The 14,740-nt window shown below is 43.1% G+C and overlaps 1 protein-coding gene across 1 annotated transcript; it reads left to right on the top strand.

The window, feature by feature from the left end:
- The first annotated feature begins 10,688 nt into the window (after positions 1-10,688).
- On the top strand, positions 10,689-11,282 carry LOC140835739 (uncharacterized). Its single transcript, XM_073201145.1, has one exon. It carries the CDS (start codon positions 10,689-10,691, stop codon positions 11,280-11,282), a length of 594 nt encoding a protein of 197 aa, XP_073057246.1.
- Positions 11,283-14,740: the final 3,458 nt, after the last annotated feature.

Here is a 14,740-nt window from a genome sequence, read left to right on the forward strand (position 1 = left end):
ATATGTTGTATTTATAGGCTCCAACACTGATATATACATTAGAAACAAGAATATGATCGTTTGAAAAGTTTCTGTACTGTTTCCGAGATTGCAACGGTCAAATTCAGCTTGCTGGGCATTTTCCCGACTGGTCAACTATGGTCAATTGGTCAACTCTGGTCAACTCAACTGGTCATTCAGTTGGACTGGTTCAGTTTCATTTGGTCAGCAGCTGGTTCAGTTCAGTTGGTCAGCAGCTGGTCAGCAGTTGGTTCAGTTTCAGCAGGTGTGCTGAAATCAGTCTAGCTGATTTCAGTTTGTGCAGAACCAGTAGCTTCATCGTCATTTATCAGCATCGTAAGCTTCGATCTAGACTTTGACTTACAAGAATGATTTGTAGATCTTTGTCTTAGCTTTCCAACGCATACTGAATCGCTTCGTTTCGATAACCGAGCTGAGAGATATGACCAAAATACGGCAGTTGCTCAAACACAACTTATTGTTGTTTTCGTGTGATCAGTTCGGTAATTGAGCGATCAATTAGACCATGATAACATCCGATTTTGCCCAACTGACGTGAAATACAACTTGTTCCAAATTGAGTTTTCTAATCAGTCCATTTAGCGGATTGTCATTTGGATCATGCACTTGAGAGATATCATCAAAATACCGAAGCTTGCCAGAAATTCAGTTTGTGCAAAATTCAGTTTCAGCTTGCTTCTTGTGTTTGCAACTTCACACTTGACTAAATATGTTGGAAACACGACAACAAGTTTTGTTAACATCAAAATCAAGATTGCGAACTTGAAAAGTTCCAACAATCTCCCCTTTTTTGATGATCACAAAACTTGGATAAACAATCAACTCAACTAACATATTTCTCCCCCTTTTTGTGTGAATCAAAAAGTCATATTTTCAAAACATTCTAAACAAAATTTTCTCCCCCACAATATTTAAAAATAATCTACTCATTAAAATTATAATGAGTTCTCCTCCTATATTTTAGAAATTTTGAAAAATGTAAAAGAAGAGGGATAACTAACCAATTTTCTCAATGGCTCATTTTCTGCTGCAGCACATATGCTCTGTTTTCAATAAATAAACTGTATTTTATCGGGCATAATTAGGATGAAAATTTTATACCGCTGTAAACCTATACGAGTCTAGTTTGCAACGCAAAAAGCGGTTCGTCATTTGGACACTCGAGCAAGGCGATAAGCCATTTTTCCTACGGTCGCTGCAAGCTGCGCGAAAATTCAGTTTTGCATATATATGTGTAAAAAATCTGAAATTTCGAATTTTAAACATCAAAATCAGTTTCAATGTTATTTCAAGAACAACCCGCTCTGATACCACTTGTTAGGATCGATTAGGGGGATCATCGTTGAGCTATAATAGCTCGGTTCTTGAAATATTGAACACCGATGAATTAAATCGAGTTTGGTTTGAAACCAAGTGGAAAACACTCGAAATAATCCTTCGTAGAAACCGAATCAATATTTTGTAAACCATTTAAGATATTTGCAATTTGAATGAGTAAAATGATTTTCGGTTGAAGCATTTTATCAAACACTTGGTATGCAATATTTTGGTATTTGAAGAAGACATAAAATTCTTCAACAATGCATCTTTAAAAACTACGAAAATGATAAATAAATGCAATAAACAAATAGACACGAATTTGTTTATGGATGTTCGGAGATTTCAAACACTCCTACGTCACCCCTTCTTCCTCTTGGGAAGGATCCACTAGAAGACTTTGATTTATACAACACCTTGTACAAACCCATTCAGCTAGGACTTACCCACTGCCTAAACTAAACTCCTAGCACTCACGATTGTGGGGTGCTGATTGTAGGCAGCACCTCACAATCAGCATATTGTTTAATGTCTCATATGCAAAGACCACATACACAAGTTTTACGTCTTTGTGCAAGACTCACTCAACTAATCTTTGAACTTCAACTCTCTTCAATATGTTTATCAAAACATATTGGGACCAACACTATTCCACATAGAAATAACATCCTGTTCCATACAGAAATAACATCAAGAATAAATTATTTCACAAAATCATATGATACCCCCATTAGAATCCGGGTCAACATTAACCCGATTATTACTTGGATAGTCGGGGTCATGACCCGTATGCATTATAGGTTTCCTGAAGACCCGGGCAAGTCTTCTCTTCCCGAGCATTTTGGCTTTATTCGAGCTCTCTGCCAAACAACCCGGGCCCTCACGGAATCATCCGAGCGCTTCTCAACTTCCCGGGCAGAGTTCCCGGAAACATTACCACTTGGGCAACCTCGAGAACTGTACCACCTCGAGAAACGAACCACACTCGAGTGTAATGGATACAGGCAGTCCAATAATCTCACCCTTTTTGATGATCACAAAATCAAGATTGCGAACTTGAAAAGTTCCAACAATCTCCCCCTTTTTGATGATCACAAAACTTGGATAAACAATCAACTCAACTAACATATTTCTCCCCCTTTTTGTGTGAATCAAAAAGTCATATTTTCAAAACATTTTAAACAAAATTTTCTCCCCCTCAATATTTAAAAATAATCTACTCATTAAAATTATAATGAGTTCTCCTCCTATATTTTAGAAATTTTGAAAAATGTAAAAGAAGAGGGATAACTAACCAATTTTCTCCATGGCTCATTTTCTGCTGCAGCACATATGCTCTGTTTTCAAAAAATAAACTGTATTTTCTCGGGCATAATTAGGCTGAAATTTTTATACCGATGTAAACCTCTACGAGTCTAGTTTGCAACGCAAAAAGCGGTTCGTCATTTGGACACTCGATCAAGGCGATATGCCATTTTTCTTACGGTCGCTGTAAGCTGCGCGAAAATTCAGTTTTGCATATATATGTGTAAAAAATCTGAAATTTCGAATTTTAAACATCAAAATCAGTTTCAATGTTATTTCAAGAACAACCCGCTCTGATACCACTTGTTAGGATCGATTAGGGGGATCATCGTTGAGCTATAATAGCTCGGTTCTTGTAATATTGAACACCGATGAATTAAATCGAGTTTGGTTTGAAACCAAGCGGAAAAAACTCGAAATAATCCTTTGTATAAACCGAATAATTATTTTGTAAATCATTTAAGATATATGCAAGTTGAATGAGTAAAAAGATTTTCGGTTGAAGCATTTTATCAAACACTTGGTATGCAATATTTTGGTATTTGAAGAAGATATAAAATGCTTCAACAATGCATCTTTAAAAACTACGAAAATGATAAATAAATGCAATAAACAAATAGACACGAATTTGTTTATGGATGTTCGGAGATTTCAAACACTCCTACGTCACCCCTTCTTCCCCTTGGGAAGGATCCACTAGAAGACTTTGATTTATACAACACCTTGTACAAACCCATTCAGCTAGGACTTACCCACTGCCTAAACTAAACTCCTAGCACTCACGATTGTGGGGTGCTGATTGTAGGCAGCACCTCACAATCAGCATATTGTTTAATGTCTCATATGCAAAGACCACATACACAAGTTTTACGTCTTTGTGCAAGACTCACTCAACTAATCTTTGAACTTCAACTCTCTTCTATATGTGTGAGTGATTGTGTGTGAGGAATTTATCATTTACAGTGTACATCTCAAGTGTATCCCCACACAAGGGCTTGTGCTCTCAACTAGCAGATTTCTTCATGCTAACTGCCCATGCTTTGAATCCACTTCAAAAGCTCTTGTTTGATCTTCAATATGTTGTATTTATAGGCTCCAACACTGATATATACATTAGAAACAAGAATATGATCGTTTGAAAAGTTTCTGTACTGTTTCCGAGATTGCAACGGTCAAATTCAGCTTGCTGGGCATTTTCCCGACTGGTCAACTATGGTCAATTGGTCAACTCTGGTCAACTCAACTGGTCATTCAGTTGGACTGGTTCAGTTTCATTTGGTCAGCAGCTGGTTCAGTTCAGTTGGTCAGCAGCTGGTCAGCAGTTGGTTCAGTTTCAGCAGGTGTGCTGAAATCAGTCTAGCTGATTTCAGTTTGTGCAGAACCAGTAGCTTCATCGTCATTTATCAGCATCGTAAGCTTCGATCTAGACTTTGACTTACAAGAATGATTTGTAGATCTTTGTCTTAGCTTTCCAACGCATACTGAATCGCTTCGTTTCGATAACCGAGCTGAGAGATATGACCAAAATACGGCAGTTGCTCAAACACAACTTATTGTTGTTTTCGTGTGATCAGTTCGGTAATTGAGCGATCAATTAGACCATGATAACATCCGATTTTGCCCAACTGACGTGAAATACAACTTGTTCCAAATTGAGTTTTCTAATCAGTCCATTTAGCGGATTGTCATTTGGATCATGCACTTGAGAGATATCATCAAAATACCGAAGCTTGCCAGAAATTCAGTTTGTGCAAAATTCAGTTTCAGCTTGCTTCTTGTGTTTGCAACTTCACACTTGACTAAATATGTTGGAAACACGACAACAAGTTTTGTTAACATCAAAATCAAGATTGCGAACTTGAAAAGTTCCAACAATCTCCCCTTTTTTGATGATCACAAAACTTGGATAAACAATCAACTCAACTAACATATTTCTCCCCCTTTTTGTGTGAATCAAAAAGTCATATTTTCAAAACATTCTAAACAAAATTTTCTCCCCCACAATATTTAAAAATAATCTACTCATTAAAATTATAATGAGTTCTCCTCCTATATTTTAGAAATTTTGAAAAATGTAAAAGAAGAGGGATAACTAACCAATTTTCTCAATGGCTCATTTTCTGCTGCAGCACATATGCTCTGTTTTCAATAAATAAACTGTATTTTATCGGGCATAATTAGGATGAAAATTTTATACCGCTGTAAACCTATACGAGTCTAGTTTGCAACGCAAAAAGCGGTTCGTCATTTGGACACTCGAGCAAGGCGATAAGCCATTTTTCCTACGGTCGCTGCAAGCTGCGCGAAAATTCAGTTTTGCATATATATGTGTAAAAAATCTGAAATTTCGAATTTTAATCATCAAAATCAGGTTCCATGTTATTTCAAGAACAACCCGCTCTGATACCGCTTGTTAGGATCGATTAGGGGGATCATCGTTGAGCTATAATAGCTCGGTTCTTGAAATATTGAACACCGATGAATTAAATCGAGTTTGGTTTGAAACCAAGCGGAAAAAACTCGAAATAATCCTTTGTATAAACCGAATAATTATTTTGTAAATCATTTAAGATATATGCAAGTTGAATGAGTAAAAAGATTTTCGGTTGAAGCATTTTATCAAACACTTGGTATGCAATATTTTGGTATTTGAAGAAGATATAAAATGCTTCAACAATGCATCTTTAAAAACTACGAAAATGATAAATAAATGCAATAAACAAATAGACACGAATTTGTTTATGGATGTTCGGAGATTTCAAACACTCCTACGTCACCCCTTCTTCCCCTTGGGAAGGATCCACTAGAAGACTTTGATTTATACAACACCTTGTACAAACCCATTCAGCTAGGACTTACCCACTGCCTAAACTAAACTCCTAGCACTCACGATTGTGGGGTGCTGATTGTAGGCAGCACCTCACAATCAGCATATTGTTTAATGTCTCATATGCAAAGACCACATACACAAGTTTTACGTCTTTGTGCAAGACTCACTCAACTAATCTTTGAACTTCAACTCTCTTCTATATGTGTGAGTGATTGTGTGTGAGGAATTTATCATTTACAGTGTACATCTCAAGTGTATCCCCACACAAGGGCTTGTGCTCTCAACTAGCAGATTTCTTCATGCTAACTGCCCATGCTTTGAATCCACTTCAAAAGCTCTTGTTTGATCTTCAATATGTTGTATTTATAGGCTCCAACACTGATATATACGTTAGAAACAAGAATATGATCGTTTGAAAAGTTTCTGTACTGTTTCCGAGATTGCAACGGTCAAATTCAGCTTGCTGGGCATTTTCCCGACTGGTCAACTATGGTCAATTGGTCAACTCTGGTCAACTCAACTGGTCATTCAGTTGGACTGGTTCAGTTTCATTTGGTCAGCAGCTGGTTCAGTTCAGTTGGTCAGCAGCTGGTCAGCAGTTGGTTCAGTTTCAGCAGGTGTGCTGAAATCAGTCTAGCTGATTTCAGTTTGTGCAGAACCAGTAGCTTCATCGTCATTTATCAGCATCGTAAGCTTCGATCTAGACTTTGACTTACAAGAATGATTTGTAGATCTTTGTCTTAGCTTTCCAACGCATACTGAATCGCTTCGTTTCGATAACCGAGCTGAGAGATATGACCAAAATACGGCAGTTGCTCAAACACAACTTATTGCTGTTTTCGTGTGATCAGTTCGGTAATTGAGCGATCCGTTAGACCATGATAACGTCCGATTTTGCCCAACTGACGTGAAATACAACTTGTTCCAAATTGAGTTTTCTAATCAGTCCATTTGGCGGATTGTCATTTGGATCATTCACTTGAGAGATATCATAAAAATACCGAAGCTTGCCAGAAATTCAGTTTGTGCAAAATTCAGTTTCAGCTTGCTTCTTGTGTTTGCAACTTCACACTTGAGTAAATATGTTAGAAACACTACAACAAGTTTTGTTAACATCAAAATAAAGATTGTGAACTTGAAAAGTTCCAACAGCCATGTTGCAGTGTTACACTGATAGAATCAAGTGCAAGGTATTCCTAACAACACTGGTGGATTCAACTCAGAGGTGGTTCGAGGGCTTGACTTCCCAAAGTATCAGCTCCTTTGGAGACTTCCAGAAGGTGTTTTTACACCATTTCACCAGCAATAAAAAGTACAAAAAAAAAGCTTTTAGTATTTTTGAAGTTAAGCAGAGCCCGAAAGAGAGTTTAAGGGCCTATATCAGAAGATTCAACAGAGTGGCCCTAGACGTCCCTACTTGTGCCACTGAAACAAAGACTACTGCATTCACCCAGGGTTTGAGAGAGGGTGAATTCTTCAAGTCACTGACTAAGAAGGTGCCAGGGGATTTCGAGGATTTATTGTCGCGAGCAGAAAAATATATCAATATGGAGGAGGCCCAGAAACAGAAAAGGGAGGCTGTGAGAAAGGAAAAAGGAGACCGGGTGTCTAAGCCCGAGGAGAGGGAACAGAAGAGAGGCTATACAGGGCACTTTTCTCACCACGTGCCTCTGAAAGTTGCTCGGGAGAGGGAAGTGCAGGAGTGCAGCAGAGATTTGGCCCCGGATCATAAGTTATCCCGGCCAGAAAAGAGTGGATTTTGCTCTTTTCACAAAGTGTGCCACCATAACACTGAAAACTACAAGGCACTGAAGGGGAATTATGTCTCACCTTCCATCCCGGGACCCAGTAACAATAGCCAGAGGCCGAGAATGCCACCTTGGACATCTCGGCCACCAGGATCCGGCGCCCGAGGAGGAAGTGTGAGGAATGTCCCGAGGATTGAACCCAATAGAAGAAGGGAGCCTGAGCCCGAGAGAAAGAAGAACTCGCCCCCTGCTACGGGGTTGATCAAAATGATATCCGGAGGCTCCACTGATGGAGACTCCAATCGGGCGAGGAAGTCGAGAAGTAGGAGGGAGTGTTTGGAGGTGGAGGGAGCAAGAAGGAATGAGGCGGTCATCAGCTTTGGCCAGGAAGATTTGAGAGGGGTGAATCTGCCCCACAACGATGCCATGGTGATCCAAGCCCGAGTGGCAAATTATGATATTCTCGGTCTCCGTGGACTCGGGCAGTTCTTTAAATGTAATTTTTAAGGATGTCTTTTTGCAGATGGATTTGCAGGGCTATCATTTGGAGGCTGTGGAAACGGTCCTCTTTGGTTTTGCTGGTCATATGGTATACCCAGAAGGGGAGATCGTTTTGCCATTAACTCTGGGCTCCCAGGATTTTATTAAAACGGTGATGACCTCATTCACCGTGGTGGACTCCCCATCATCGTACAATATCATTCTAGGGAGGCTGGCTATGAATGAACTAAGAGCCGTGGCGTCCACCTACCACCAGAAAATAAAGTTTCCCATGGGAGCCCGGGTTGGAGAAGTCCGGGGAGATCAGCCATCTTCTCGGAAGTGCTACGTGGAGGCGGTCAGGGCAGATCAGAGCAAAACCAGGAGGGAGGAGAAGAAGGCAAGGGTGGACGGGGAAGGAGAGAGAATGATGGGGAGAGGAGAGGTGCATTTTGTGGCAGAAGAAGAGCAAGAAGTAATAGAAGTCGGACCAGGCCAGCAAATCCGGGTGGCCCGAGATCTCAGTATATCCACCCGGGTTAGTCTGATTAACTATTTGAAAACTAATATTCGTGTGTTTGCCTGGTCCCAACAGGAGTTGACAGGGATTTCTCCCTTGATAGCGGAGCACCAATTGAACATCCTCCCGGGATCTCGCCCTGTAAAGAAAAAAAAGAGGCACTTTGGCCCTGAAAAGGACAAAGTGATTGATGCGCAAATTAAGGAGCTTCTGAAAGCTGGCCACATTCGGGAAGTTCAATTCCCTACATGGCTTTCGAATGTGGTTTTGGTGCCCAAATCTACCGGGAAGTGGTGCATGTGTGTAGACTTCCGCGATCTCAACAAGGCCTGTCCCAAGGATCATTATAGTCTGCCCTGCATTGATCAATTGGTGGATTCCACATTAGGCTTCGAGTTGTTAAGCTTCATGGACGCGTACCAGGGGTATCATCAAATTCCCCTGGCCAAGAGTGATCCAGATAAAGCCAGCTTCATTACCTCGGGAGGTACATTTTGTTATGTTGGAATGCCTTTCGGGTTGAAGAATGCAGGGGCAACTTACCAGCGTCTAATGAACAAAGTCTTCGAGAAGCAATTGGGGTGGAATGTGGAAGTCTATGTGGATGATATTCTGTCTAAATCCCGGGAGGGTGCCAGCTTTATTAATGAACTAGAAGAAATTTTGCCACTCTCATGCATTATGGAATCAAGCTTAATCCTGCCAAGTGTATTTTTGGCGTGAAGAGTGGCAAATTCTTGGGGTTCATTGTGACAGACCGGGGGATCGAGGTGAATCAAGAGAAAGTCAAAACTGTGCTGAGCATGCCATCTCCCCGATCTGTCAAAGAGGTACAAAAGCTAACCGGGAGAATTGCTTCCCTTTCCAGATTTATTTCCCGATCAGCACACCGGAGTTATCCTTTCTTTCAAGTCTTAAGGAAGGCCCAGCAATTCGAATGGGATGAGAAATGTGAATAGGCTTTTTTGGACTTGAAAATTCATCTTGCAGGGCTCCCTGTGTTGGTGAAACCGGAACCCGGAGAAAAATTATATGTCTACCTGTCTACTACAGAGTATGATGTCGGCTCAATTCTTAAAAAAGAGGAAGGAACCGATCAAAAACCTGTCTATTATGTAAGTCATGCTCTGAGGGGGCATGAGCTCCGGTATAGCGAAGTAGAGAAAATTGCTTTGGCCCTGGTCATGACCGCCCGGAAGCTAAGACCTTACTTTCTGTCACATCAAGTTATTGTTCTTACCAATAGTCCTCTGGGTAGGATCATGACTCACTCTGAAATATCCGGGCGAATGATAAAATGGACAGTAGAGTTGGGAGAATATGACATCGAGTACAAGCCCTGAGTGGCCATTAAAGCGCATGCTTTGTCAGATTTCTTATCTGAAATGATCCAGCCCAGCGAGGAGGAGGTATGGAGAGTGTCGGTTGATGGGGCATCTAGCCTGGTGGGGTACGGAGTAGGGGTGGTGTTGGTGTCTCCCCTGGGAGAAAAGATCAAATTAGCATTAAGAATTGATTCCCGGATAACCAAAAATGAAGCTGAGTATGAGGCTGTTCTTGCAGGTATTCGAGCTGCCCGGGAAGTTGGAGCTTCCCGAATTATTCTATATTCTGATTCACAGCTCATCACTCAACAAATAAAGGGCATTTATGAGGCTAAGGATGACAAAATGCTTAAATATTTACAGCTCATTCGAGCCCAAGTAGAAAGCTTCATAGATTGGAGTATTGAACAAATACCCCGGGAGGAAAACAGTGAGGCAAACGCTTTGGCTAAAAAGACTGCTTCTTTATCAGAAGTTAATACCTGGGAAGTGTTGCATATTACTCGGTTGGTCCTCTCTACGGAGGAAGAAGCATCACCCATGCCTGAAGACTCATGGATGACACCATTGATCGAGTACATTACAAACCATGAGCTCCCCGAGGATAAAGCCCGAGCTCAGAAGATCAAGAGACAAGCTCCCAGGTTTGTTCTCTTAAATAAAAGTTTGTACAGGAGATCATTCCAAGGACCGCTTCTGAAGTGTTTAACTGAGAAAAAGGTGGATTATGTTCTCCGAGAGATTCATGAGGGGTGTTGTGCCGAGCACCTCGGAGGAATGTCTTTAGCTCAAAATACAATGCTTGCTGGATTTTGGTGGCCAACCTTAAAACGAGATTCTGCTCGGTTGGTCCAGAGTTGTGAGGGCTGTCAGCATCATTCAAATTTCAGCCACAGCCCGGCCACTCTCATGAAGCCTATCTGGGCTTCCTGCCCTTTTGATAAATGGGGCATGGATATTGTGGATCCTTTTCCAGTTGCCCGGGCTCAGAAAAAATTCTTACTAGTAGCTGTTGACTACTTTTCTAAATGGGTTGAAGCTGAGCCTTTAGCAAAAATCAACGAGCAGGAAGTATTGAAATTCTTGTAGAAAAGCATTGTGTGCCGGTTCGGTGCAAAGGAATTACATCATGGTGCCAGGAAATGAAAATCACTCAATCTTTTACCTCTGTTGCATATCCTCAAGCCAATGGTCAAACAGAAGTTGTCAATAGAATCATTGTGCAAGCATTAAAAGCAAGACTTCAAGGTAAAAGAAAAGATTGGGTGGAGGAGTTACCTAGTGTTCTATGGGCTTACAGAACTACTCCCCGGGCACCTACTCAAGAAACTCCCTTCAGCTTAGTATATGGTTCTGAAGCAGTCCTCCCAGTCGAAATCGGGAAAGTTTCCTCCCGGGTAGAATCTTACCCAAATCAGAATGATCAAAGTCGGGCCATGGAGTTGGATCTGGTAGAAGAAAAGAGAGACCGAGTGACTATTCGGATGGAAGTATACAAGAACAGGGTTATGAAATCTTATAACCGAAGGGTCCGGATCCGAGACTTCCAAGTAGGAGATTTGGTTATGAAGAAAGTTAACCCTGTTGGGGATGTAGGAAAATTAGAAGCTCGGTGGGAAGGACCCTATAAAATTACCCGGAGAGTTAGCTCGGGATCCTTTTACTTAGAAGATGCTCAAGGACGTTCTCTCAAAAGGCTTTGGAATGTATTTAAATTAAAGCAGTATTATTCATGAAATAAAAGATCTGTTTTTTCTCGAAGAAGAAGTGTTATATTATCTCTCGTATCTTAAACTTGGGAAAACCATTTCTTAAAAGCCCAGGGCACTACACCCTGGCTCGAGGCTCCGTACCTCGACCATTCACAAGTCCCGGGACATGCTCCACGGCCCAAGGCTCCGCACCTTGGTTCTTAAAAAGCCCAGGACACTACACCCTGGCTCGGGGCTCCGTACCTCGACCATTCACAAGTCCCGGGACATGCTCCACGGCCCAAGGTTTCTCACCTAGTTTCTCAAAAAGCCCAGGGAACTACACCCTGGCTCGAGGCTCCGTACCTCGACCATTCACAAGTTCCGGGACATGCTCCTCGGCCCAAGGCTCCGCACCTTGGTTCTTAAAAAGTCCAGGGCACTACACCCTGGCTCGGGGCTCCGTACCTCGACCATTCACAAGTCCCGGGACATGCTCACCGGCCCAAGGCTCCGCACCTTGGTTCTCAAAAAGCCCAGGGCACTACACCCTGGCTCGGGGCTCCGTACCTCGACCATTCACAAGTCCCGGGACATGCTCCCCGGCCCAAGGCTCCGTACCTTGGTTCTTAAAAAGCCCAGGGCACTACACCCTGACTCGGGGCTCCGTACCTCGACCATTTACAAGTCCCGGGACATGCTCCCCGGCCCAAAGCTCCGTACCTTGGTTCTTAAAAAGCCTAGGGCACTACACCCTGGCTCGGGGCTCTGTACCTCTACCATTCACAAGTCCAGGGACATGCTCCCCGGCCCAAAGCTCCACACCTTGGTTCTTAAAAAGCCCCGACCCAAGGCACTACACCTTGGCTTAAGTTTAAGTCTTTACACCACAAGTAATTGTTGAAGAATAAGTTTCTTTATTCGTATGGATCAGAATCCCGGGTATTGGTTCGGAGTTACCGGCTATTCAACACTTAGAAAAATTTACGAGTTACCAGGTTGTGAAATATCTGTTAATACGTTCATAACCAACGATGGAAGAAATGACAATTTCATTCAGAAGAGCCCGGAGGCTGGGAAATACACAAAAAAAAAATAAAAATACAACCCTATTCTAAGATGGTAGGCCGCTCGCCGGTCTCCTCACCGGTTTCCTCCGTCTCCTTGTTTGCCTCATCATCCTTGGGAAGGGAGTCGATAGCTTTGTCAATATCTGGGAAGCCTTCCTTGTCCGTCGGGATTAAGCCCTCTTTCTCAAACTGCTCCCGACACTTCTCAAAGCCGACTTTGAAGTAGTTATACGACCTGTCTTCAACAGCCACTTGGAATTCCGCGGATTGAAGGAAGACAGTCCGCCATTCCTCTTGAGCAATCTGGAAGAGCTTGAGCTTATCCTCAGCGGCCACAACTCGGTGTTGCTGTAGGGTGGTTTCCTCCTCAAGATAGCGGACCCGGGACTCCAGGAACGCCATTTGCTTCTGAGAGGCCTCCTCCCGGGCCAAACTTTCGTCCCGAGCGTATTGAGTTGAGACCAATTGTTGATTTTCCATTTCCAAGGAAGCTAGGAGACAAGTGGTTTTCTCCTCATGCAGCTTTTCGGCCCGGGCAATCTCTTCTCGAAGATGATCGTGAGTTTCTTGAGCAGCCCGGGTTTGCTTACCTTTCTTGGTAGCCACTGCGGCCACCTCCTTAAATGCCGAGACTAGCATTTGAGCGGTCTGAGTAATAGCAGAGTCAGAATAATGTATATATATATACAAGAGATAGGGAGGAAAAGAGACTTACAGAGAAGAGCCGGATCGATCCCTCAAGAAACCTACCACCGGCAGGGATACTTTTCAAAAAAATCGCCTCAGCAGGGCTAAGCATCTGCTTAAAGCTCTTAGCAGCACTAGCAGTAGCTCCCTCGAAAAACACATTAGCCCGAGAAGGGTGATTGGTGGGGAGAGGCTCCGAATCAGGTTCTTCATTGGATTGTTGGAGGGGGGGAGGAGATCAGGCAGATCGGGAAGTACCTTGTCCACCCTCTGAGAAGTTTTCAGGAATAACCAACTTAGGGGTTGCAACAACTTTTCGTTTCCTCTGGCTGAGAGGAACTAGGTTTTCAGTCTCCTCCGAGTCACTCGCTACCCGAGAAATGTTATCCCGAGGAGGATCCTCTTGGGCAACTTCAACTCTCCGAGCCGCCTCCTCTGCAGCCCGTCTCTGTTCTGTTTCTGCAACTGCTCGGCGAGTTGCCAGTTCTTTTTCTCGGGCTGCCTTCTCAGCTGCCCGTATTTTAGCAAAAGCTGCCTGCATCTCGGAGTTATCTACATAAAGGAGTGACAGGGTCATGATAAATTAAAGAAACAAGACAAAGAAATAAGGAAACCAAGAAGAAAAAGTATGTACCGGGTTGAGAGCCCGAGCCAGCTACCTCATCAATTATCCGATCCACGGGGTCCTCAGCCCGGGAACTCAACCCGTAGGCTATTAAGTTCTCTTCTGAGATAAGGATGGAAGAGGAGTACTTGTGTCCCTCCACGATGGTTTGGCTCATGAGGAAAGGCTCCTCCAATTTGTAGGATTTGGGAAGGGAAGGGAGAAACCCGGTTAGACAGGGTAGAGGACCTGGGAGTCGGACATAAAAAATATTTCCTTTCCACCCCTTTTGAGAGGAAGAGATGTCATCAAGGAATCGGGCGTTTAGCCGGGATTTCAGGGAAAATGCATTATCCCCGAACTGGCAAGAAAAGTAAATGAAGAATGAGAGGGGTGATGAAAAGATTATTCATTTTAAAGAGGACATAGGCCGAGGCCATAATCCTGAAAGAATTGGGATGAAGTTGATTGACAGGTACACCAAAAAACTTGGCAACATCGATATAAAAGGGGTGAATGGGAAATCGAAGACCATTCCTAATCTGATCCCGAAAGAAAGTTGTGTACCCGGGAGGAGGGTCATTGGCCCTATCAGAAGGCCCGGGTATCAAGATAGGAATAGAAGAAGGAATATTGCCCAACGCTGGGAGTTCCTTATCTGCCACCGAGCGCAAGGCGCTGCGCATAGAGGAGAACCAGGGAGTTCCCGGGATCTCGATTGCCCGATGACTCGGGACCTGGGCTTTACACTTTACCTTGCTCTTGGCAAGAGCTCGGGCCCGGGAGGGGCCAGAAGAAGGAGGTTTAGTTTGGAAGGCCACTGGTTTCCTAGAGGGTTGGGTGATAGAGGTGAGGGGGGACAGAGGAGAGTCAGATCGCAGCGCGGCTGACTCGTCGCTAGGCGAGCCTCGCGCATTGGCTCCTGATGTAGAAGAAGTTGAATCAGACATTTTTGTAAAAAAAGGAAAGAAAGAGACTTACAAGTAAACGATAGACAAGCGGTGGGGAGATCGCCGGAAGGGGATGAATCGACGCACTGGAGATTGAGAGGAAGTTTTGCAAGGGCTTCGCCGAAAAGCAGAATTTGGAAGTGATTTTTGCGAAATAGGTTGGTTAATACTTATAAAGGGAGGGAGTTGATC

The sequence above is a fragment of the Primulina eburnea genome, chromosome 7, assembly GCF_022965805.1.
Source record: "Primulina eburnea isolate SZY01 chromosome 7, ASM2296580v1, whole genome shotgun sequence".
Taxonomy (NCBI): domain Eukaryota; kingdom Viridiplantae; phylum Streptophyta; class Magnoliopsida; order Lamiales; family Gesneriaceae; genus Primulina; species Primulina eburnea.